Source organism: Amblyomma maculatum, chromosome 10 (assembly GCF_055883805.1).
Source record: "Amblyomma maculatum isolate TAMU_Amacu chromosome 10, ASM5588380v1, whole genome shotgun sequence".
Lineage (NCBI taxonomy): Eukaryota > Metazoa > Arthropoda > Arachnida > Ixodida > Ixodidae > Amblyomma > Amblyomma maculatum.
Window position 1 is genome coordinate 79,176,622 of NC_139353.1, and position 27,371 is coordinate 79,203,992.

At 45.9% G+C, this 27,371-nt stretch overlaps 1 protein-coding gene across 1 annotated transcript; it reads left to right on the top strand.

Moving 5' to 3' along the window:
* The first annotated feature begins 31 nt into the window (after positions 1 to 31).
* On the top strand, positions 32 to 27,131 carry LOC146176844 (uncharacterized). Its single transcript, XM_084581047.1, has 5 exons — positions 32 to 1,129; positions 21,380 to 21,568; positions 23,735 to 24,106; positions 25,082 to 25,258; positions 26,035 to 27,131. The coding sequence occupies exons 1-5, from the start codon at positions 32 to 34 to the stop codon at positions 26,500 to 26,502; spliced, it is 2,304 nt and encodes a 767-aa protein (XP_084437173.1). The 3' UTR covers positions 26,503 to 27,131.
* The last annotated feature ends 240 nt before the right edge of the window (positions 27,132 to 27,371 follow it).

A 27,371-nucleotide genomic window follows, 5' to 3' on the forward strand; every position in this document is an offset into this window, starting at 1 on the left:
AATTGGTCTTTTTTGTGCAGATCCTCGAGTGATGGAGACTGACGCTGAGGACCACAACTATCGGCACCGTGGTGGGCCTGACGCAGTCAATGTTGGTGTCATCAGTGCTGCTGACCGGGCCAGTGGCGATATATTCCAAATCACAGGCACTTCTTCCACGATGCTTGCAGGGAACACAAAGCGACATTCACATGACCATGGGCGCCAACACCATCACCACAACCAACCATATCATCACCATCATCACCACACCCAACGCGGCCGCCAGCATGGCGAAAACACTTGCAGGAACAACAACATTGTCGTGACACCTACCGACTTTTTCCAGCTTGAACAAGCAGACGAAAAAGCGAGAAGAGGGCTTAGCCTCGGTAACCTCTTTTCTACTGGCAACCACCATGCCTACACTGCTCTCACTCGAGCTTTTGATTCCGGAAGCTCTGTGAAATCGCCGCTGGACTCCTGTGGTGACTCTTGCATACTAGATACAAGCGGCAGCACCACGGCTTTGCTGGAAACGGTGGCGATGAGCAATCGAGCGGGGGCCAACAAGAAAAGAAACCTCGGAGACGAGGAAGACTGCTGCGACACTGCTTTCCCGGTTGGTTGGAACTGGCCCGCCATCCGGATTGGCTGCCTCCTGCTTTGCGTGTCCTGCTTGGTAGCTGTACTCTGCGTAGTGGTCGGTGTCCTCTTGCTGAGACCCTCTTCTTGTGACCCCCAACGCTCCTGGTGGCAAGGCGCTGTCATGTATGAAGTGTTTGTTGCATCATTTGTCGACTCGGATGGAGATGGATTCGGTGACTTCCACGGCCTCTCCACTCGACTGGACTACATCCGACACCGGATAGGAGCCTCGGCTGTACGTCTCACGTCGGTGTTCAGTGCGCTGGACTATCCGCTGGAGTACGAGCACATCATCGACTTCGACAACGTGGATCCACATTTGGGCCACATGGAAGACTTCGCAGCGTTTGTAGAACGTGCTCACGAAGTTGGCCTGAGAGTGATCCTGGATATCAATCTGGCTGTCACGAGTGACCAGCACTCCTGGGCGGCTCATTGGCTCCTCGACCCTTACGGGGAGTTTGCAGGCTACTACGTCCCCATAAACGAATCTGCACTGATGGTAAGTATGTAGTGGCTACGCCCAATGGAAGAAGTAGACAAAACATTGAATATATAACTTTGTAGCTTTTGTAGGCTGCGTTCCACATAGCCTCAGCTGCATAGAGAAGGATTGTGCCTTTTAGAAAGAACACATATTTTTGAGCACATAGTTGTTTTTTTTTTTACCTTGAGACAGACTGAAGGTTTAAAGCTTGCATTTATAAAAACCTTGTTCAAGATATCTCCTTCAAGAACTGAGCCTGATAGAATACCATAATATTTCGGGTTTATATGGTCATACAGTTTTATTGGATTAAACTCTATCAGCGAAAACTCAACAGGCTGGAAGCCCCATCTCTTTCTGCGGTTTTGGAACGGCAATCCAAAATACCATGTAGCTTGTGGTTTGACTTCCACAAATGAATACTGTTATGTATAAAAATAAACCCGGTAGGCTTTACCTTGAGTGGAAAAAAGGAGTACACCTCTTCTGAATGCCTCCCCTTTCATTCAACCATATAATAATGACTCTTCTCGGCCTTGTCTGTGTACGCTTATAAGAAACAGAGTTTTATGAGCACTTGAAAGGACTAGCTCTCTCATATGTATTCGCCTAAGGATAAAAAATATCCCAACTGCGGGAACTCTAGCTTAACTAGACATTTTTTATTGAGGTTGAAGCGTGGGGGAGGTATAGATCGAGGATAACGGTTTCACTAACGCATTGACATTGCAACCTTCTGAAGTATGTGTTTCGGAATTGGATCAAAATTTATTTTCTGCAAAGCATTAAAGTTAGGTTACTGCTAATACACCTAATTAAACATTTTCAGAAACTTATCTTCAACGGCTGCTGCTCAAAACATCTTTTTCTAAAGACAGTGATAATTAATAACTCGTTATTAGAAAAAGTACCTCAGTAGTGGGCGACTGGAAAGCCAATCAAAAGAATAGGTTTATCAGCACTCTACGCTCAGTTGAAATGCTTTTTATAAGGGTGTACTCACTACTACTGAGAGAAAAGGACACCAATGCCATGGCAGACGGATTAGACGTCCCAATAATTGCGGGTGTAGAGATCATTTAGAAGTGGTCTTTGGATGTGGCACCTCTAAATTTAGACTGCTTTCCGTTAACGACACGAGCCTGTCGGCAGGAGAGGCGCCTCTTTCAACGCACAGGGCGCGAGCTCTGTTAGGGCAGCTGCCACCGGCAGCGTTCGACGAGTTTTAATTAACGCTCGATTTCTCCCCTCCTTTCATGGTAAGCTCTGGACAAACAGCCCCCATGGGATTCAGTGCGAATGACGGGTCTCCTGGGATGTTCGTAAACAGGCGTTTCACATGCCTAATGATGCGGGAAAGCTCAACGCCCGTTCGGCGAATAGTACTTCTGAGGCAAAGGATTTGGACTGCGTTAAAGGCTCTATTGAATGTATTTCGACTGGTTTGAGCACTTCTTTGGTCTGTTTTATTTTTCAACTCTCCCTGGGGGATAGCTGGCATGCTTGAAACGAAGGGTGTCCTTGGTTGTTTCGTGTCGACCACGGATGGCTACACTGCAGCTCCCGTGCGCAGTGTGCCGCCCCTTGGCTCTTTTACAACACGTGACACCACTGGCAAGGGGTCATTAGCTTTCGCAAATACATAGAAAACAAATGCATGCATGTTAAATTTGTGTACTGTCTGTACCTTATACTCGAAAAGAACGATCAGAAACAATTAAGCAGGTTTTATTCCACTACGTAACGTTGACACGAATACGCCAAGGCCGAAGCATGAACATGAATTAGTATTGCCTGTGATTCGAGAGCAAAAGAAGTTTCTAAATGCTCATAAACAATTCATGTATGCGGAAGAACAGCGACACTTATATAAACCTGTTAGCCATCTCTGCCCCGAATTCGTTTAGAGAAATTAGAAGTTACAGTAAAATTACAGAAAGACAAATAGATTCTTCTACTTCCACAACCCATGAAAGTCCGACGCTTTATAATAGAATAAATGAATTTCTAGCCATTCATAAGTGATGAGAAGACGTGTGAAAGAAGCAATTTCAATACACTTCTCATTCGAAAAGAGAAAAGAATAATACCCCTTACTTTTGGGATTTAAAGTGGGCAGCACAATTATCCGCAAGCAACGCTATTCCACGTAAACAATTGCCAATTTTTTTTAAAGTTATGGCCTATATAATAAGAATGGTTTAATAAGAACGATGTTTAATAAAAATGGAAACTAATTCCTCAGCGCGAAGTATTCATCGAATAGCTCTGCCCATAGCTAGGCTCCCTGTTCAGCCTACTTTTTGCCATGAATGTGTTCCTTCATTAGCAGACGTTTATCGACTGACTGCTCAGTGCTATTCCTGGCACAGATAAGACTTCCGCTCTAGCCCGGCTGCTTTCGTATTGCGTTCCCATTGGTCCTAATGAAAAACAGAGCGCGTACGGTAGGACGTCAGAAGGATGCCTTTAAAAGTCTGCCTTGAGGCTGAGCCCTTCTAGGCTGAGCGTGGAAACCCGTGGGAGCGACATGGGGTTCACGACTCTCGGGACAGCGCCGAACAGTCCTGTCTTTGATTGAAAACCTAAGTGTTTTTCCTCCTCGTCCTATCACGCCTCAAAAGTCCCGAATGAAGGCCGGTTCATCTGGCTGAGATTATCGGTTTCCCCTAATGCGTGCCTATTAGGGTGCGGACGGATAGTCCTTGCTGAAGTTTTTACTCACTCTCAGAAGCATACGCATCAGAAGCAGCCACATGTTTGTTAGGGTTGTCCAGCTTTAGATAAAAACTAAATGTTCGCCCACGCGCGTGAACTGTAGGGAACTAGCCAGATTGGTATGTCTTACTCTACAGTCACTTCTGCGTACCTCTTGCCCCGAATATTGCGTCCATTATAAAGCCCTAATCTAAAAATATCTCTCCCGACACGTGTCTTAAAATAAAACAAAAGACATTGAAAGGCAATAACTTTGCTTGATGATCAGAATAAGTACTTTTTTTATAATGTTCAGTATCTATAAGTTCATTGTGAGGCATTTTCAGCTTGAATACAAGAAGTCGCTGACTAAGAAAGATTGATCACCAAAGGCATTTGTAGGCTGAAACGCCTTTTTCAACATGACACTTAAGTCAGCGAAGAAAATTTTCTATTAAAGTGGCGCGCTAAGGATTAGGACCTGATAAATGGCTCTCTTCATTTTACCCGTCCTCTTAGTACATTTTAAAGTAGTAAAAATCCTTTCCGCTCTGTAAATGGTTAAAGTTGAAACAAACTTAAGAGGCGCATTTTCAGCATAAAAGGAAGCGCTGTTCATTGAACGGTGCTTTCAAACAGAGTCAGTACAAAAGAAGAAATTGGGCAAAGTCAATTATAATATTATTATCAAATTTTTACTGTACTGCTGATATTTTTTTTTTAAACGCGGAGAATACTAGAAGACATTTTATGCTCCTTTGGCCTCGATGTTTGCGCTCAGAGGTTTTGTGTTTATAGTTTTTATCAGGGTGGCCATTTTATAATGAAATTGGGCTGAGACTGCTTAGAAGCAATCGGCAGTGCTAGCTGCTTTCTGGAAGCGAGGCCACTGTCAGCAGATGCAGCAGGTTTTTAAAGCAGGCTGGATACTTATCATGGTATATAATCCCTATTCACACCAAAATATTCTAACGGAAGCGTTCTCAAAGCGATACTTAAGCGCCCAAAATTCTGAAACGGTCAATTCGGCAGCAAACACTGTATTTATATGCAACTTCCTGAGGAAGAGACTCCGCCTTGAGAGCGAGCTGACGCGGTTCACCTCGGCTCCGTGTTTTTCGAATTGTGTATGTGGATTTTAGACCCGATATGGCCTGAACCCACTCGAAACGGTCAGTGAAGGTGTTCGGCACCTGTTTGCAACAATTTTATTTTCGGCTCGCTGTTCAATTCGAAGCTTTCAAGGACTAGCGTTTCTGACGGGCTAAGCCTAATCGACGCCCTCAGGGCCCACCACGACCACGGCTGCTCCCGGGCCACAGCCGGGCGGCGCTGCCGCCACAGCGCATCCGGAAGATGTGACCTTCAAAATTTTACGCCCGGCGACCTTCACTCCGTGCCAACCACCGACTACGACCCCACAGTCAAGCCAAGTTACAAGGCGTTCCGATTATCCGCCATTACCGGCGGGTCACGAGCAGATGGATGCTGCGCCATACTACGTATCCAGCCAAACCCTGACTCCGACACCACAAACGCCACAGGTTACACCGACTACAACCCCACAGTCAAGCCAAGTTACGAGAAGTTGTGATTACCCGCTCTTACCGGCGGGGCATGAAAAGATGGACGCGGCGCCGTACTTCGCATCCAGCCGAACGGTGCCTCCGACGCCACAAACGCCACAAGCTACAGGGAGCGTTGATTACCCGCTATTGCCGACAGTGCACGAGGAAATGGATGCCGCAGCTGTGACTGTCTCTGGAAGCCCTCCTGCTCAGGTTAAGACAACTACAGGATGCAGCATGACTTCAACCTATCGCAAACGTCAGGTGTCCCCGCAACGTCTGCACACAGAACGGGTGAGTCGTCCTCATTTCACTGTTCTGATCAGGCCACTTAACAAAGTGCATGTCACAAACATCCCGAAACAGGCTATTACCAACGCAATAGAGCAAAGCGCTCCGTCTCAGTATTTTTCGGATATGGCCATTCTCCGCTTTGATTCTGCTGCTAACTGCATCCGCATAACTGTCAGGGACGCTGAGCATTTCAAGAAGCTGTGTACATTGACCCGTTTAATCGCGCGAACGCGGGATTCTGTCCAAGCGTTCGATGTGGACACGTCCCCACTGAAGCAGCCTGCGGTTGGCAGCACGCGAGGTGTGATCAGAATTAGAGAAGGCCTCACAATGGACTATATCATGGCACATCTGCGCTGCGAGACAGCTGAAATCACAGACATACGCATGCTCGGCAAGACAAATTTGCTACTTCTGACCTTCGCATCAGACGCATTACCTTCTCGGCTAGTATTCGACTACGAGATTACACGAATCCGTGAATACCGCCCGCGCCCAGTCGCATGTTATAACTGTCACCGCATCGGCCATGTAGCCAAATACTGCTCGTTTCCCGCCGTTTGTCGGGATTGCGGTAAGAACCCGCACCCTGAGGACCCCGGCTGCAAGCAGTTTCCTCATTGCGTAGCCTGCGGCGCTTCCACGCATATCGCCCTGAGTGCCCAGTGCCCGGCTCGAGCTTATGCAAAGCCTGTCGACAAATCGGCACCTAAGGAGTCGGATGAACCGAATACGCATCAGGTGACATCCTCACATACTGTCTCCAAACATGTATCATATGCTGAAAAGACCTCTTCTCCAGGTTTAGCCGAGGTCATTGAGAGCCTCAGAGCAGAAATATCTGAACTACGCCAGGAAAATCAGCGTCTCCGAGAGATGATAACTAAGGACAAGATAACAATGGACACCCGAACTCGTTCCCAGACTCCGCAACGCAGCCGCTCACAGAAGGGCCGCAAAAGCCGTTCGCCTACCCGCCGGCCGCAACCGGTCACAGCGTCTGATTCCGCCTATACCCACATGCTCGGGCTAATCCGACAGGAACGCGCCCAAGAGACACAGAAGCTGGAAGAAACTCTGCGAAAGGAAGTTAATGCAACTCTTACTGCTGCCCTCACTTCCATGCAGAGCCATCTGCAGACTATGTTTGAGGAGTTCCAACGTACCACACTCACAGACGATAGTAAGCGCCGTAAATCTGTGCCCCTTTCATGAGCACTATGGCTCATGGGATTCAATGGAACTGCAGAAGCTTCAATCAGAACGGTCCTACCCTTCGTACATTTGTGCCTCAGCGCCGTCCACTTTTCATACTTCTTCAAGAAACGCGCGGTCCTTGTAAAATTCCTGGTTACTGCACTTACCAGACACCTACTATCCAACATAAAAACGGCCGTTCAGAGGGACAGGCGGCCGTCTTAATCCGTAACGATTGTCCTTCCACTCAGCTCTCGCTTCAATCCCTTTGCTCTTCCACTCGTGAGATTGTTGCAGTAAAAATCTTCCCCCCTGGCCAAAAACCTTTCGTCGTAGCATCGGCCTATTTCCGGCCAGGTAACGTCATGGCAGAACCCTGTTCCTGGCTCCCTGACCTTGAAGACGCAGCACACCCTTATCCTATTCTTATTGGCGGAGATTTCAACGCACATCACGCAGCCTGGAGCTCATCTCAGCCTAACCAACGTGGTAAACACCTATATGACGCCCTTGATCAAACTCTTCTTACCCTGTGCAACGAACCTAACGTGCCGACCCGTATCGGTCTCCATCCCTCTCAAGCAGACACTACACTCGACCTTACATTCTCATCACCGCGTCTTCTTCGGCGCTGGGAAGTCCTTTCTAATTCTTGGGGTAGTGATCACTTGCCCATCTTGCTCACTCTCAATCGTAAATGTCTTCGCGTTCGGACAACACGTTCGTTTTTCAACTGGGACAAGTTTCGTGCTAATACTACGACCCCCTTCTCGGATATTGACTCCTTTCTGTCTGTACTCCGAGATGCCCGCACTCAAGCTCTCGAATATATCCCCTGTGACGATTCCACAGTTGGCATGGATGCTCACCTGGCTAACCTTTGGCGTCGCGCAGATCACCTCACGCAACGTTTTCGGACACGCGGAAAACGTCACAAAGATCTCGTGCTTCTTCGACGACAATTCAAGCTTATCCGGGCATACCAGCTTCACCTGCAAAGTGAGGCTTGGCACTCTACATGCGACCGTCTTGGACAAGTACCGGGCCTATCACAACTTTGGCGCATCTTTCGTGGCCTAAATGGCAAGGCACGCGGGGCACCACCTCTCGCTGATCTCCTTCTCAATGGCAACCCGGCTGATGTTGAAGATGAAGTTATACGCACCTTTTTCCCACACGCCAGCCTAATGCCTCCACCAGCAGTTTCCATTTTCCCAGTCGGAAACCCTGATCCAGACCTGGATCGCCCATTCTCAAAGGGAGAACTGCAAGCAGCCCTCGGAAGAGGCCGAGCTCGCGCCACACCCGGGCACGACCGAGTTAGTTGGCAGGAGCTTAGCAATCTCGACTCGGCAGCCCAGGATGCCCTTTTCGACATCATTAATTCTTACTGGGAGACCGGAACGGTACCGGATAACCTCAAGCTTTCTCTTATTCTTCCTATCCCTAAACCTGGCAAAAACCCTCGACTTCCTAGTAATTTGCGTCCAATTGCACTGACTTCACATCTCTGTAAACTCATCGAGCGCCTGCTGCATACCCGGATTAGTCACTACATTGAATACGTCAGTCCTGGATTTCATCCAGCTCAAGCCGGCTTCCGCCCTAACCTTGGAACGCATGACTGCCTTTGGCTTTTGCGAAGAGTTCTGAATAGAGCTCATCGTAAAACGCTACCTGACTATCTCCTGACTGTCGATATACACAAAGCTTTTGACAATGTTCGCCATGAGGTTATCCTGGAGGAACTCGCCAAACGCTTTCCTAGTAATCGTGCCCAAATCTGGATCCGCAATTTTTTGACATCTAGACCCATTCAGCTACATGGCAAAGCTCCGGGATGGGTGCCCAAAACCTATTACTTGGATAGGGGTTACCTCAGGGCTCCATTCTCGGACCCATATTGTTCAACTTGGCCATGACACGCGTCGCCGAGAATCTGGAAATCAGCACAAGCGCAAGATTCGCTATATATGCCGATGATATTACCGTCTGGACTGAGGCAGCGGATTACGTAGACAAATATTCTATGGAGACTGAACTTCAGGCGGCCCTTCTTTGTCTTGAAGATACACTAACCAAAATTGGCCTCGAACTCGCACCACATAAAACAGAATTGATTAGTATCGACGGAAAACATAAAACCAACCCCAGTATGCAGATCCATCTTCACATCGGAGGCAACACCATCACCTCCTCAAATGGGCAAATCCGCATTCTTGGCCTGCCCATATCAAGCTGCAACAGCCCCCAGAAATGGGTTCGTCAGTTACAACGCCTTTGGCCAGCACTGCTACATACTATTCGTCGCCTGTCCAACCGGCACGGCGGTGCGCGGCAGCATGCCTGCCGTGCGATGGCCAGAGCAGCGGCGGTCGGAAAAATCCTCTATGGTACACCGGTCCTCCAGCTGTCGAAGACTGACTTCGCTAAGGTCGAACGCCTTCATCGCGCTACACTGCGCACTATTACCGGTCTACCTAAGCACACTCCTATAGCCGAACTTGAGCGTTTGGCCGCTCTTCCACCGCTCACTACCATCGTTACCGAGTCACAGACGCGTCATCGAATACGTCTAGAGAACACTGTCCAGGGGCGTCGCCTGTTGGCCTGGGATGAACAGCGTAACGACAAAACACCAGCCCTATATGCATCACTTCCCCCTTGGGAGATGCCAGTAGTCACACGCGTCCATCGCCGACCTATAAACCGCGATTTTGTCATTCCCCGGGAGCTCCTAGCTGCCCATCACCGACAAGAGCAAATCCCCGATACGACTGACATATACACCGACGCATCCATTACAAGCGAATTCGCATCTATGGCCTGGGTATGCGATGACAACCCTTCCCTTTCAGGCGCTTATGCCTGCCATCTACCTCAGGGTACCCCTCTTCACGCTGAACTCCTCGCGATTTGGGGAGCCTTGTCGGGAGTGCCTTGCACCGGAACTGGGTCACTACGTATTCTTACTGATTCCTTTGAAGCTTACAAGGAAATCGCTACTCCGGGTTCACAAGATGCAACAGCTACGGCTATACAGCGCCTCCTTAAACGCCACCAACTCGCGACCAGAACTGTCGCTATTCACTGGACCCCAGGTCACTCGGACGAATCAGGGGGCAATGCGGCGGCACACGCCGCGGCTGCCTTGGCAGGTGGGATGTCCACATTTACTTCCCCACCCCCCTTGCTTCATCCTTATTCGACCTTGGGCGGGCAACTCACTCCTTCTAATGCCCTTATGCACTATACTCGGACCAGTCTTCGTAGCCTCAGTCAGCATCGCATGCAGGTGGCCACACCAGACCCACCTTTTACGAGAAGAACCCACCTCACCCGAAGTCAAGAAGTCTTTTTGAATAAGCTCATCGCCCATGCGGCTTACACGCCACGTATTATGGCCCGCTGGCGTCAGTATAAAGAGAAAATGATTACGTGCCCCCACTGTACGACTCTAACCTGCGGCGGCATATCTCATTTACTTTGGGAATGCCTTGCTTTTTCTACTGGACGCCCCGAGATCGAACCCTACCGCCTGAACTACCGTTCCCTTCTAGAAACTGATGCAAACACACAGATGATATTTGCCAAGTATGGCTCGCTTAGTGGCCTGGTTAGAGCAATGTGATTCGAGTGACGACCTAAATAAACAATGAAGATTATGTCTACTCCCCTTTATCCCCATCCATGGCCATGAGCCTTCCCATTCAATAAAGGACATTCAATCAATCAACTTCCTGAGAAATTTAATACCTTAGAATAGGAAAATAAATTAGCTCTATTGCTCCAGCCATAAATTCGTATTGCTTTAGTGCCAAAACAAGGTTATTTTTAATCAGTTGCGTCAATTAACGTAGCTAGCTACGACCACTTGCACGTTCCTGATGGTATGCTTAGTACAGTGTGATGAGTAAATATATTTTTATTAACAGGTAGTACAACGGGCCAATTTGAGTCCCGTAAAGTGCTTCTGAAAATGGACGTAAAGGCAACAACGTCTTCGAAGGGGATGACGGTCGCCTGGTAGTTCATGTTGGAAAGAATCGTGTCAATCAGGCGTTTTAATACTGATAGTGCAGAGCCGAATCCAAAAGGCAGAACGTTGAAATCGTAAGCTACTCCGGTGTAATATATTTTTTTTTGTTTCTGGTCCTCCTTATCGACCTGCACTTACTAGTATCCTGATTCAAGGTCAGTCGAGGAAATTATTTCACTTAGCAACTGAGATCCAGAACTGCCACAGGAGCTTCGAATGGGAAAGTAATATTTTTGGTGACTGTGTTCAGAAGGTGGTGATGCACACAGAACATGAATAGTCTGTAGTTTTTCTCCACGATAACAGAACGTTGGCCGAGGCACTACGGTAAGAGCAAATAAGCTCTTTGACTTCGCAGCAGCATCGTCACATTCAGTGGGTAATCATCAATAGGGGCAGTGTAGACTGGAGGGTGGTACGTTTACATCTTTAATATCACTATGCTCTGAAGTGCTTCTGGTTCCTCCAACATCGTCGATTGTGCGACCACTAGCATAACGCCCAGCTTCGTGTCAGTGACTGACCTCACCGGTTCTGTCGCCGGTCACATCACTACTGAGAAATATGTCTTCCCATATTTAATATGCACTTGCGCACCACCAATAGTTGTCTGTAGGATTTGTGCTTCTCTGTCAATGAAGCAAATAACGCAGTGACGTTGTGAAGAAGGAAAGCAATGTGGCAAACGAGACGGCTAAACCTCGTAGGCCATCCTGGACATTCTGCGTGAACGGTCATTTCCTGAGTTCGACGGCCAGGTTGGGTGCGTTGTGCGACGGTTAAGTACCACTTCGAGGCCGTCGGACGATGCAGACCGCTCTGGTTCAACATTGTGCATTTGCCGGTAGATGCGGGTAAAGATTAAAAACTAAATATAAAGTTTTGCTACCTTTTTATGACCATTCGACATAAAGCGATATCAATTTTTTCACTTTAAGTACTATTGAGAAAAGATTAAATTTTTCATAAAGTAAAGCATGCTGCGGCTAACGTAGTCAAGTACCGAGCACCCCTCAGAAAAAATCCGCTATCCCCATTGACTATAGCCATAGCTGTCGGTGTCTTTCTGTGCAATGAGGTAAATTTCATTGCTCACTTGCCATACTTTGTTTGAAAAAGCTTTCTATTGTATAATTCGTTTTGTGTGCACACGTCTCATGTTCTGTGTAGCATTCAGTAACCTGTGCTCCAAAATGTATCTTTATTTTTCATGCCGGCACAGTTCTTTAAAAAAATATTCTATTATAAAATCTATTCAAGCATTGTGATTTAGAGACATATATTGGAGCATTCCAAGTAATTGAATTCACCTAGCTCCAGGACGCCAATTAGGGCAGGCTTCTCAGCATAATCGTTTACCAGGGTTCAAAGAGTACTTATTGTTTAGTTTATATTAAGTTTTGTAAAATTTCTCTACGTACAGAGTGAAAATTGTGAAGTGGGAGCGAAAACGCCTGCAGCTCCAGGAAGAGCGTCAAGCTATGACCTCAATTAGGATAAAGTGCGAATATTAGGACACTTTACACTGCAGTGGTGAAGCTTCTGGGATGCTTTGTTCGTACCATTTACGTATTTAGTGACCTTAATTCGCTCTATCTTAGTGGAAAGACGAGTGACAGGAGAAATCGGAATTGAGCAGAAATTACTAAACTGCTCTTGCACATGATGACCACCACTTAAATAGGGCAAATGAAAATAAAAGAAGACATATTACCCTATCTCGATATTAACCTTCTCATTGCGTAAGAACAAAGGGGACAAAGAATATGATTTCTGGAGTTAGAAAAACAGAAAAAGCGTTAAAAGAATTCGTTTTTGTAATTAAAGCCCAAATACATTTCTTCTTTCGCATAACCATGGCGCGGAAGTCCTTATTAAGCTAGATTCTGTATCTTTTAGCGTTTGCTCATGTGAAACTGACGCATGGGTGTTTGCGAGTGCGGGAGAATTTAAAACCCCGGGCTGTTATAGTTACATTTAGAGTAATTCATTTAAGCATAATCTAATTCATAATAATTCACTTTGTCGTAATAATTTTAGTATCATTCTTTGCTTTCCAGTTTAGCATAATGCATGATACTAACCATAGCGCCTTTCTCCTGCAACGGTATCATTGTAAAAAAAAAGGGCATTGTTTAAGCTCATCTCAGTCACGAAAAGAACCCCGTTTCGATTTTGTTGAAGTATTCTGACCTCGCACACAAAGCTTTCTTCAGTTGTCAATAAAAAGAGTTCTCTCAATCGATAATAGAAGTGCGTGCAGTTTTGATTTCCAAATGATGGGATGAAAAAGAAGTCAGCCGAATGAGAGAAGAAATAAAAATTTCTGACCGGAAAGCGCTTCAGACATCATCGCCCTGCTCTGCAGTCCTAACGATGAAATTTTTTCGACGTAATGCCTTTTGTCCCGCAACGTAATTTCCTGGCCTCGCATCCTATTTCCTTTTTCTGACTAAGCTCCTTAATTTTTTCTTGAGTCTAATGGACTCGTGGCCATTTGCAGAACATTGATAACTCTGTCTTGGCTTTTCTTCTCATGGTGAGAAAATGGCGCGCTTGCTGTAAAAAGGCAGTGTCTTGCACCATGTTTCAAACCTAGTTAGATCTGCATGCTTCTTGAGGCGTTGAATTCGTATTCAATATTTGAGGAGGAAGCCGCGTTTCCTAGTAGGATGATGATGATGATGAAAACGTTTTAGATTAAGGGAAAGCTGATCGGGTCCCTAGTCCGAGGCGTAATTCCGTCTCCTTAACGGTTGGGTCCCGCAACTTCTTTCTCCTCACATGATTGCCTCTCAGCGGGTTAAATGGCGATAGTTACCAAAAGGTGTCTCTAAACGCAACCTAAAAGTAACATACACTCATTGAAGGCAGGAAATGATTACGGTGAAGGTTAATTGATTAGTGTCACCATTGTCATGCCATATTCTCGCGGCTCTGTTCGCAGCTGATTTTGCTGCTATTAAGAAATAAAAACACTGCTCATTGTAACCTTATTCGAACATCTGTTTGACGCGCTTAGTGCTGAGGTAAGTAGTGTCAATCCATTGCGCCACTGAAGCAACGAGCTCGGCATGCTTTACACCCGCTATTATTCATTTTTACAATATTTCCGTTATCTGTCACCAGGTGACGCTGCTCAGAGGACCCTACCGTTGAGGGAACGGAATCACGCTAGTCCGAGACATCGTTGGTAAAAGGCGCTGGCCGTGCTCTTTCGACGAGGGTTCTTTGTTCCTTGAGGTCCGAGCTGAACAGGGCCGCCTCCCAGTCTTCCCACATTGGCTGAATTATTATATCAATACTGGCATTTCGTTGACAAGCCCATACTATATGGTATAACTTTTCTTGCCACAAAATTTGCACTGAGCCGAAAAAAACTCAGGCTCAATGACGTGAAGTATTGCTGCATTATTAAATGACATGGTTTGTAACCTTCGAAGGTGACACTCTTCTGATTTGCTAAGACCCTTAACGGGCTTGAGGAATGTCTACCTTTCAAGGAGCAAATGCTGTAATATCTCTGAATATATTGTTAACGGAGAGGGGGAGCCTAAGTCAGCAAAGGAGGACGTGGAAGGACTCCGGGGAAGAAACGCTCGGGCCGAAGCGTGTGCATGCTTGTTTCCTTCAACTCCCTGGTTGCCTGGTACCAAAATTAGCTCCTTCTGTGCAGCTAAGTCCTACATTTACTCAAAATTGTGCATTCTGGTGGCATGATATAGAGCCTACAAGTTGCCTAAGAATCTGCAATTATCTATTTCGATGTGGAGTGCATTGCGGGTAGGGCTATCGCCACTTCCTCCATAGCCTGCGTATCCTCGTTACGAACTGAAAGCCCGCCCACGATCTGCATTTGGTGCACCACTAATATTTTTGATATCCCCGCTACAGGACCCGCAGCGCCACGAGAAACACATGGCATCAGAGTATTTTGTATCGTCATTGGAATTCAAAAAACCCCATGGTGCTCCATATTATGAGCAGCATTTTACTGAAGCGTCCGAAAAAACCTTAGCTTGTTCATAAAAAGATAGAGAGAGAGAGAGAGAGAGCAAAGTTTATATAATGCAAAAAAAAAATAATAACGTAGAACTCCTATGGTTCGGTCCTTATTCTAGGACTGCCCGGCTGACCCGTTCAAAGCCAAAAGCTTGTCTTTCGATTCCTAACTGGACAGCGCAGCCTCCCACTGCTCCGGCGGGGCTCTGTGAGTTATAGGCACTGCATCTATTTTCTGGCAGGCCCATGTAATATGATAAATTGTCGGTTTCTGTCTACACCAGGGACTTGTGTCCCTGTCTATACGGTCGGATGTATCTTGCTGTATAAAGACAGGCATGAATGAGAATTTGTTTGTAGCTGCTGCCAAGACACCGACTGCTCCCTGTTTAATAACATGTTGGGCGGTGGGTACTGGCTTCTGTTCCTCTGTTAGTGCACCAAAATGTCTGCGTAGGTACAAGTCACTGATCGGTCTCTTAGGCATCTGTCCTCTCTATGTTTGCATAACCTTGAGTTATGAGATCGGCCTGGATGTTCCCACAATGCCGACGTTCCCCGGACCACAAAGTACGAGTTGTTTTGCGTCGCTTATACTGCCGGCCTTCAAGATGGTGGCCGCTTTTTTGGCCATCCTGCCGTTGGTGAATCCTCTGCAAGCGGTCATAACTACCGGTCATAACTACCAGCGAACGTCCGACCTATTGCCGTCAGCGACCGCCGGAGCAATAGCGGCCTCCTAGGCATCAGATATGGCGCAGTTCCGTAGCGAGGCGCTCATTTTCTCCTTTAGCTCTAAATCTATCACCGTCATTCCCGCATCTCTTTCGTTTGAATACATCGCCGCATCTACACAGACGGTGTTCTTGTTCGAATAGATCTTGGCAAAGGCTTCCACCCTGCAGCTACGCCTACCTGATGAACAACGGGATGCATGGTCTTGGGAATTGACGCTACTACAAACTTATACCGGATCGCGTCCGGTAGGTCTATCATCCGTTCAATTTCTAGTATGCGGTCATAATGGCCTAGTCTTCGGACGAGAGCTCGTCCCGCCGTAATGCGTTCTAGCCTCATCTTGTGAGAGACAAGCTGTGTTTCCCGGTGCTCTTCGTATGTATTTGTTAAGCCAAGGGCCATTAAATTCCCGTTAGCCGTTCGTATTGGCAGCCCCAGCGCTGTCTTTTTACGCCTTTCTCAGGAGCGCTTCCACTTGCTCTCCCTCTGTCTGGCGCAGGTGTTGATAACGAACACTTTACGTAGCTCTGCTTACCACAAGCGCAAGCACGAACTTGAGCGTGTCTTCCTCCTTCATCCCCTTTCTTCTATAGGTCACTCGCCTAATCATTCTGGTTATCTGGGCCGCAGATCTAGATAGCAATCAGATCGTATGTTTCGACTCCTGATTGGACTGAATCTACATTCCCGACACTCTAAGCACGTTCACTTCTGGTATGCGAGCCCCGGCTAGCATAACAGTGAGGTCAACTTTACTGTGGTATCGGGGCAAATCTGAGAATTTCAGATTTTCGGGCAAACACGAAAGTCCCATAGCCCTTGCGTAGCTGTCGACACAGTCGGCGGCTGCTTGTAGCCTCTCCGCCTTGAGACCGTGCGAGTCCTCATTCGTCCAAATATTTATGTCATCGGCGTGCATTGCGTGCCGAATGCCGTCTATGGCGTTCAACGTTTCCGCTAAACTAATTATAGCGATGTTGAAGAGAAGGGGCGAGATTACACATCTTTTATACGTACCCTTGTTAGCCATACTAATCATGTTTGATCGCAAGTCGCCGATCCCTATACTCACGGTCCTATCCGTAAGGAAGGCCTTGACGTAACCATGAATCTTTCGTCCGTAATGTAGATTGCTCAGACCCCATAGTGTGGCTTCATGACTAACATTGTCGAACGCCATTTTGAGGTCGAGAGCCATGATCACGTGCTCTTCATACTTTAGCACGTTGTTAAGAACCTCTTCTTTGTCGAGAAGAAAGATGTCTTGCGTCGATATAGCTTAGGCTGGAAACGAGAATTGTGTGTGTGGCATGAGATCTTAATCTTCCAAATAGTTCCGAAGTTTGATCATAACGATACTTTCATACAGTTTCCCCATTCATGAGGTCTGTAAGATAGGCCGCATATTCTCCAAATATGGCTTCTTGCCTGGTTTCGGGATGGTGATGATTTCTACGTCATTCAAAAAGTTTGTGATGCTCTCGTTCTGTCCCGCCCCTAGATTTCTTATAATGGTGGTGCCGATCTTGTCTACTCCCGCTGGCGTGTCCTCGACATCCATTCTGGTCGCCACGTAAACCTCGTCATTCGTCATTGGACGGTTGAATTTCTCATTTTCAATTCCTCGATACACTTCTGCGCAGCCGGGGATGTCCACCTCCACATTGTACCGTTTTCGTATCTTGTCTATCGACTCCTCATCGTATCCCAGGTACTTGTGGGCGATTTGGTGGAGCGTCTTGCTGGTTTTCGCCTTAGACGTGGCTGGGCCGATGACATCCCTCAGCAACGCCAAGTCTTAGCAGTCCCTAGTGTTCCTTTGAGTGAGTCGCATAAGTGACCCCAGTTTTGTTTAGAGAGCTCTTGCGCGTACTGCTCTGCCTGAGTGGTGACCTCGGCGATCTTCAGTTTGGGCTTCCTATTGCCGTTCTGTCTCCTCCACCTATTTGTCATACTCCTACGAGCTTCTCATAACCGCAGTAGATGGTTATCAATTTCAGGGACTGCGTTCGTTCTTTTCATGGTCTTAGTGGCTCTTTCGTACACCTTGCTGAGTCCCTTGCTCCATGCCTCAACAGATTAAATTGGTTCCTTGTCGCAATGCTCTCTAAACGCATTCCAGTCAGTTATTTTCACTGCTCCTAACTTTCGTCTGATCCTCGCAGGGGAGAACGATATCATAAGGATGAAGTGATCACTGCCAAGGCTCTCGTTAGTGTTCTTTACAAAAGCAAGGTCTGGGGTCAAGAAAAGCTCCATAAACCAAGCATATACTTTTCGGGCGAATGCTAACTGCAGGTTTCTCCTATCCCCCATTAATGGTGCACACTTATGTTCCTGCTTCCTTCCCCTAGTCTTGAGTAGCAAGCGAGTTTAGCACCCTGGTTCATTTTTATGCCTAGTCTTTTCAACTGCTACACTCGAACTTCATGCATTTGCAATTGCGTTTGCTCCTATGGTTCTTTGGAACGAACGCTCGTTCTACGTAAGTTCCGGCCACGAATTCCTTTGGGATGTGGTCTAGTTAGAAATCACCATATACTTTTTTTTTCTCCGTATAAGTGGAGTGACCTGTACTCTACCGGTAACCAAAAACGCGGATATGAAAAGTATGGTGAGTTTTCTTTTTCGTATTGCTCCTTGATGAAATTATGTCGCTCGTACGGTGCACGGCTGACTCTGGTGGTGATATATGTAATGTAAAATAAATTAGCGATTTTCAAGCTTCAAACGTAACCCAGAGACGTATCGTATTAGATATATCCAACAAAGAAAGCAATCTTGAAGGTCTACAAATTCGTATTTTTTGGTATATAATAATTTAAACCAGGACACCGATAAACAAACTTTTAACATCGTGCGCACCTTAATTTTTTGTCGACAGACATCGTGCGCACCTTCTTTGTCGACAGACTTCAATTCGTGGTGCGATCCCGTTTCTAATGATAATTAGTATTTTATTAGTAATGGTTTTCTGATGCAAAGTCAAAATAGTCGCTTATATTGTGCACACAGCTTCATTCGTGCTATATGATGCAGCTGCAAGGATCGCAGGAACGTATTTGTTCAAACATTCGTTAATTAAAAATTCATTCAGTGCAACGGTTGTCATACCTATTTTCGGTTTTCTTCTCTATCAAGCCGACAATAGAAAAACCAAAGTTAACGAAATAAACAGTGAGAATGCGTAAGTAGGCAGGGCGATTTGGGGAAGTAAACGCCTTAGGATGAGCTACAACGTTTGGCTTACACGGGTTATTCTTGTATGCCAGAATTAGGAGTCTTAGCCGAAACCGTGTAGAATGATCTCTACAGTGTTTTTGGTTATGAGAAAAAATGGGCGCCAAGAAATATTATTGGACAAATATTTAAGGGAATCCCCCACGGTGGAGTAGAATTGTAATAAGGGAGTAATTACTCATTGCATCCACCTAAGCGCAGCCATACGGCTACAAAGGAAAGGGAAGTTAAGTAGTTAACTTTAGTTAAGTGTCGCGGAGAGGAAGGGGACGCTCTAGGCTTCAGTTTCAGCGCAATTAAATCGGGTGTGATGATTTTCAACGGCTCAACTGATCAGGGTCTTAAACTACAAGGCCATGAAATACCTAGAGTAGCAGAATATAAATATCTGGGGGTATGTGTAAACGAAGGATTGGCATACATTGGAAAGCATGAGCAATCACTTAAGGCCAAAGGGCGAAGGAATGCCGGGATAATGAAGCATAAGGCATTGTGGGGATACAGGTATGAGGTTTTGAGGGGTATTTGGAAAGGAATTATGGTGCCCGGACTTACTTTCGGAACTGCGGTTTTGTGCCTAAAATCAGAGGTACAGTCGACATTACAAACAAATCAGAGATCCGTTGGACGATTAGCACTAGGTGCCCACGGCAAAACTACAAATGAGGCGGTACAGGGAGATATGGGCTGGGCATCTTTTGAAGTACGGGAACCTCAGAGTAAAATATTATATGAGGAACGCCTGAGGAAATTGGACAGTAACAGATGGGCAGCTAAGGTATTTAAATACCTGTACCTAAAAAGCGTTGACTCACAATGGAGGAAAAGAACTAGGAAACTAACTAGTAAGTATGCTAGTAACAAGGACGGAGAAATAAAGAGCAACAGGTGAAAAACACAGAAGGTAAAAATTGGATAAATTCGATGGAAAAGAAACAGAGTGTGGAATTATACCGTAAGTGGAAAATGCAGATCAGGAAGGAAGATTTCTTTGATAACTCAAGAGGCAGTGCCCTACTTTTTGAAGCTAGATCAGGGTGCCTTAGAACACGCAGCTACAAAAAGAAATTTAACAATGGAGATGACGCATGCTCTGTATGTGGAAACTCCAGTGAAACAATTGACCATATTATACTCGAATGCAATGGTATCCGTCCGGAAGTTCATGCAGGCGCAATCACTGTTCCTGAAGCTCTGGGGGTTAGAGATAAAGTGGCCGGGTGAATAAACCGGCTGTGGAAACTAGCAAAAAACGGCTGGAAGATTGGTGGCTTAAAAGCAGAGAAGTGACGTAATGTTAGTAATGTAGGAGCAAAATTTAATAAATAGAATGATGGTTTAGTTAACCATTCTAAATCAAAAATTAAGATATATGGAAAAAAATGAGCATGATAGCTACTGCTACCACCCCGTTTCAAAGGGGACGCTCCTATATTCCATCCATCCATCCATGAAGTGCCGCTTTGTCCAGATAAGGATCCTTATACGGCAAGAAAACTGGGGCTTGTAGTTGATATGGAGTGTTAGGTAATGGATCGGAATGGTCGTTAGTGAGTGACAATTAGTACTAAAGCCATAGGTGGCGGACTAATTAGCAATACATAAAATAAGGGAACACATTCAATAATAAATCTAGAACAGAATTAGGAATTGAAAGTATTATCATAAAAGTAATGAAATAGTAATAATATAGCTTTAAAAATTAAAATACGCAAAATCAGTCACTGTGGCATATTCAGTCCCGGCTAAAAATGGAAAGCGGTGATTCATCTTGCAGTAGTGCGATATAACTAAGCAAAAAGATTAAACTAGATTGCGCCGTCGTCCGTCATACTAAATGTGCTGTGTGAGGACGTCGTATTTTGCCGTACGTAGTTAAAGACGTAAATGAGCCAAACGACGGCGCGCTATCTCACCTGGTTGCGCTTCATTATAGTCGTCAACAGCATCAGCAGCAGCATTCGGTCTATACTCACTGCAGGGCGAACGACTGTCCCATACTCCACCAATTAACCCGGTCATGTGCTAGCATCATCCACTTGGCCCTTGCGAACTTCTTAACCTCATTCGCCCACTGAACTTGCTGCCGCTCCCTGCTACGCTTTCCTTCCTTTGGAATCCAGTTTGTTGCCCTAAGCGACCATCGATTGTCATCTTTGCGCACTACATGCCATGCCCATACCCACTTCTTCCTAATTTCCACTAGAATGTTATTAACTCGAGTTGTTTCTCAACCCCACTCTACGCGCTTTCTTTCTCTTAACGTTACACCTACCATTTTTCATTCCATAGCCCTCTGCGTTATCCTCAATTTAAGTAGAACCCTTTTAGTTAGCTTCCACGTTTCAGCACCACCGGTGAGTGCAGGCATAAGCAACTGTTGTATACGTTCTAGTGACAACTTTCTAGTGAGTCCAGAACATCTTTGGCAAATTTCTCCTTCCATATTCGCATTGTTCCTAACTTCATTCGATTCATTTTTTTTTTCAGGGGATTGGAGAAGACGAGTGGGATGATGCAGAGGATGACGACAGGCGTGACCCCCTGCGGCCATTCGGAAACCAGCTGTACCTGAACTGGTCGCACCCTGATGTGAGGCAGAAGGTGATGCGGTCCCTCTCCGTCTGGCTCGACAAGGGCGTGGACGGCTTCTACCTAAAGCACCTCGACAGACTTCAGGTGCTATAAGCAGAGAGAGTTTTCCACAGTAAACTGTTCACAGAAATGTCTAATGTGGAAGATTGCATACGTCTTTTTTTCACAATTACTGCCAACTGTGTAATGCAAGAGCATTATCACCTTGGCATATAACCATTTGACATGCAATTGTAGTAGTACCTTCGATGGAATGCGCTTTAATTTTTACAGCAATTAATGGGATGAAGAGAGTGGAATTAAGAGCATTGGTCGCTGCGACTGTCGTACCACTTCCGTTTGCGTAGCAATATTGGAGCAGCAGATTGAAGATACACTCCTGCTTAGCGCATTCAGGAGGCGGCAACGCTGCATGTTGGACTTGGGGAGCGATTGAGCGATTCCTTCATTCGCTCACGCTTTTCTGTCTTAGGCGTTTTAATCGCGCGTTCACCTGTGGCTCGCTAACAATATTAGCTAAAAAATGTCTTGCTTAATACATCTTGATGTAGTGACAAAGCGTCTCAGCTAATGCGAAGAACCGGAGCCGAACTTACTGGTTAAAGCAAGTGAGAAAGAGACATCACGTCAATGTGGAAAATAATTAGCAGTGGTCGACCACAGTTGCACTAACGTTCAATTTGCTTGGCAAACTTTAAAACACTCTTTTTCTCTTCTTTCGCCTTCCTCTATACGCCTGGCTCTGGCAAAGTAGTAGCTTTTATCCCCGCTAACACGTAATAAACTGGCGTCATCCCGTTAGCATTCACGTGTTCATGACATAACAAAGAACTACATGTGTCAACATTAAATCAAGTAGAAAGATCAAGAGTCAAGGTTAAAGTTTTTGTCTTATATCACGCTCAAAGGTCAATGCCATTAAGAAAGTTACTAATTGTCATGGCCAAAAATGAAGGGAAGGTCTTGGTATTGTATGTCATGCAGCAGTTTACTACAACGCACCATAGCTAGCGAGATATTTCCCTGGCAGGCCGTCACACTTTCACCTTGATGTGGGTGAAGGTCAGCTGAGCGACCAAAGCGGTCTCCGAGTTTGTTTCTGAAGCAGTAGAGTTATTGCTCATAAGCGCCCGCTGACCACTTCGCGGTAAACAGGCCTCTATAGCTTAACTCAAATCTATCATTGACGAGAACCATCAAGTAATGCTTGACGAAAACTGCATTCAACAACCGGCCAAGAATACGCAGACGGGCTACCGTGCTGTTTAGAATGTCCGTAGGAGCCGGACGTAAAGCGTACAAGAGTGAAGAATATGTAGCGTGGCGTTGGAATACGGCGTCAACGTGCTGAGGGCGATACTACTGCACGAGACCATTAAACAATGTCATCAGTTTTAGACGTTTAGATTCTATTGTGGTGGTTACATTCTCGCGCGCTGCTTCTCAGTTTGCTCTGCTTGTCACGCAAGCAAAAACATATGCATTAGAATAGAGGGCGGCGCATCGAGGCAAACACTTTAACGGCTAAGGCAGAAAATGTAAAGTTATTTCTGCACAGTGTGTTTTACTTGTATATAGTAGCGCAGCTGAAATAAGTGAGAAAATGAACACCTAGTCATAAGGAAACTCTTTATCACGCGTTTTCTTTATTGAAACAGTGCGTGATTCGCACGAAGACACGGGCCATTCTTTCAGAATCCCCCACTATTGCTAATATCCTCCGTATTGAGTTTCAAACTTTTTTTCTTTCCATTGTGGTCTAATTGGCGGAGCACATACTTCTGCTTTATAGAGCTAGTAAATCTTCAATACCACAAAGCTTTTTATTTAAGATTGTTTTTGTTCTTCTACAGCTTTCTCCAGTGGTGGAAAGATAACGTATTCTATAAGCGCCGTTGCATGCTTCGCGCCTTCAGAACAAAGCTTGTGGCGTCGTAGCCACCGCTCGGGCGGCGTAACTGAAACTGAATCGACGCAAGAAACATTCAATGCCAAATTATGTTCTTGCGTTTTAGTATTGAAATAAATTGTTTTCTACACTGTTTTACGCTTTTGACGCATCGCCATTACGAATACAAGGAAACTGAAAAATTGCTTTTTTTTCTACTAATTAGTGGCGTTTCCAGTTGCAGATGACGCGATCGATCATTGCCCCAGGAAATGGAAGTCTTAACTGAGTTGGAAGTATACTCTCATGTGCTTCAACGTTTTAACGTTAACGCTTCAACCTGCTTGCTCACCGTGATGCAGGTGCAAGACGACCGGGAGCTGTACGAAATTCTGCTGGCATGGCGCCGTTTGCTGGACGAACAGGACTACGCAGACGAGCGTGGCCGTGTGCTCATGACCTCCGTGGGTCTGGCCCAGGAGCTTGCCGAGAGGAGCTCCCTCTTTGCGCAGCCTATCGTTGCCTTGTTCGACCTGCTGGACGTCCACGTACCCCTCGAAGGAGGACCCGAAAATGTGACTCAGATCCTCTCAGCGCGCTACGCGCAAGTCACGCAACAGACGAGGTTCGTGGCGCGTTCTTTGAGTGAAGGCAACGCCCCCGGAGAGGAGAACGGAACGGGAGTTCCTACTGCACAGGACCAGCGGTGCGGAGGCATCGCGAACATGGCGACGGTTAGTTGCACTGACACCTTCTTTTCATGCCAGCCTCCAAGCGAGGTAGAAGCATATCATAGGTCATTTTCTTTTTTGTTGTTTATAAAACAACGCGTATTTAGAAATGAATCGGCACACTTGTCAAAAGAGTCGCGAGAGGCGTTTAAAAAAACATTATTTGCTTTCCTGGCGTGCCGCAGAACAAAGTCACTTTTTAAAAAACTGAACCTAAACTTTTAAACACTCTTTTTTGCGTCTGGAACCTAAATTGCAAGAGCCAATGATAACTGCGCCTAATGAGATAGTTGTATCCTGTTTGCATGATTACAGGAATGCGGCTTGCTACCAGTCTAGAGGGTACATGGCTCTATGGTTGAGTGTTAGCTTAATATTTAACGCTCGTTGCGGTGAAGGAACTGCCATTAACTCATACGTAATAATCTGAGCAGGACATGGTTGGCTACGAAAGATCTGCCTTTATCTGTTTGAAAGACAAGGCGATTCAGTTGATTGCAATTAAAATTGGTACTAACAAGCTGCACTTTTGCTTCAGAGGTTATCAAAGCGCTGCGTTAACGTAGAATATTAAGTTGCGATATTTTCCTGCGTACTGTAAAGAGTAGGCGTGTTATTCGCTCTAGAGTGATTCATAACGCAGGGATAATCTTTTCTGTCGTAGCAAATAAAAGTTAACCGGAGGAGCACGGCTCCCCAATGGCTAACACTTTATGAAAGTACAGCATGGCCCAGTATTAGAGAAGCAAAAATTTCATCTAAGTCACACTGATAATTAGATGTCTGCCCTAAGTGTGCAACACAGACAAGAAATTCTGGAAAGGTATAGACACATCACAAGCAGTGTTATAGAAGCCTGCACTGACGGAGATACCCCAGCTAGCGAATTGAAGATTCCCGATTTTCACAAGCAGATATCACGCAGCTTCGTGGATAGGAGGGGAAGTGTTAACCCTGAACCTTGGGATTCTGTCGCAGGACCCGTGGCTCATATGGAACGTGGGTGATTCGGAGAGCCCTCGCCTTGCCTCGCGGCTGCTGGATGTGGATCCTCTGGCAGCACTGTTCACGCTATGGGGCATGCCAGGCTCCGTTTCTCTGTTCTATGGGGACGAGATCGGTATGAAGGACTCACTGGACCAGACCACAGGGAAGGTTGGTGCACAAATCGATATACCCTATTTCAATTCGCTAGCCATATCAACGAACTTTGTAAGCAGCAGTCAAAATTAAATTTCCATAATTGTATTATAAATGCCTATAGAACAGCTCACGAAATAAAATCTTGTGTAGCGTTACAGTTGCTATGGAATTTGTCTTGGCAATAATATTCACTGACAGGTTAAGGTAACTGCTGCGATTTCTATGTTCCGCAAGGATATAAATACGGTGCTGCGTAAATCTCTGTTTCATGCTCTATATATTCTTGCGAGTAATTAACACATAACCATATTTTGATTATTGTATAATTTTGCGCTTTAAAATCTTCATTTAACGTTTTTTTTTATAATATTCTCTCCAGTTTGACCTCTTTGTAGCATTCAGGACTGCATATTACTCTTCATCTGCCAGTCAGTGCAGCGAAATATCTTCCTTGTTTGAGCCAATAATAATTCAGCAGCCATTTTTTCGACAGATTTGTGAACAAAGGAAGCCTAGTATGAAACCATGTTCAGGCTTTTAAATTGAACTTCACAGCAATTTTAAACAATGTTCAGGTCTAAATTACCTAAAAATTATTTTTTTGCGAAAGTGATTTTTTTTTTGCATTCCTAATATATCAGTAATAAGAAGAAAAGAGAAGCTTTCGCGATTGCTTTACGCTCTTAGTCTATTAAAAGGCTTAGTTTAATCAATCAGCATCTGCTTTTTCTAATTGCTACATTGCCGCTCTACAAAGGCTAATGTTTCTCACAACGTTTCATCTGCAGCCATTCCGGACCGGGCAGCTAGCCCCCATGCAGTGGAGTGACGCGGCACACGGGAACTTCTCGTCACCAGCATCAAGGCCGTGGATGCCCGCGCATCCTGACCACGTGATTAAGAACGTCGACAACGCCAGCGAAATGATCGACACCTTGGCAAGAGCCGCCGAGCTCAGGAGCACTGTCGTCACACTGTACATGGCCGGCGTGCCGTCCCTCCGACATCGTCGGTGCAACACTCGCTTCTTACGTCGGTGCGGTGAGGTGTTTGCAATGGAGCGCTTCTACCCGCGTCGAGCCCGCTATGCTGTGGTGGCAAACTTTGCACCCCGTGGGCTGACCCGCGATCTCTCTGATCTCGGCTTCGAAGGAAACGTAGTGGTGGGAACGTGCTCCAGCCTACCAACACGTGTGAATTTTCGCGAGCTCTACCTGGAACCCGGAGAAGCACTCTACGTGGAGATCACAAGTTGAGGCGCAGGATCCACGTTCTTTGTGATGTTACTCGACGATCAATCGCCGCTTCCATGCGATGTCGGACGTTGAAAAGACCTCATGCTGTCAGTCACTGCGCACGGACATTTCGAGAAACCGTCTTGGGAGCGAATGCGGAGCGAACAACTAGCTCAGTGCGCTGACCTTTGCTTTCACCAGGCGTGATCGGAAGTGGATTCCCTGCGAAACAGCAATAGAGGAAGAGATTCGATTTGTGGTGCCAAACAATCATGTGATGGTTCTCCTTGTCTGTGGCGGAAGCGTGGAGGAGATTGCTGTGTAATAGTTATGTCTGCGATTTCATTGTTAGCCCTGATGCGACATTGCAACTTGATAAAATTGAGCATTGTGGGAGGACTGGTTGTCTATTAGCAACTATCTTTGAGCTATTCTTTTGTCGAATAGCTGCGTACACCTTCTGAGTGCGGAAGCATTGTTTTCCGTGCGCACTGTAAATGCTACACGTCGCTAAGAGATGGTCAAGATAATTTGGATGGTACCCGATGGCTGTGAGATAAAGTGGGAATTTCTGCGGTACAGCATGCAGGTCAGAAATATAGCTGGGATAGCGTTAGCAGTAGAAAGACACAACCAATGTACTTAAAAAATGTCAGACCTGAATGTAATCAGGTAGCTGTGGCTGAAAAAATATTCATAATTGAATGGCCTCATCCCTCAAAATGGCATCCAAAGAGGAGGATTCAAATGGTGGCGTCAATGTATAGCACATTGTTTGACGAGTTCATCACTTTCAACCATGATTTCCATCGGAAATGTGGCATACTGTAGTCATGTGACATGCATGGAAATGTGGTCCGTCTCTTTCATCCTGTACAGAAGGATCATGT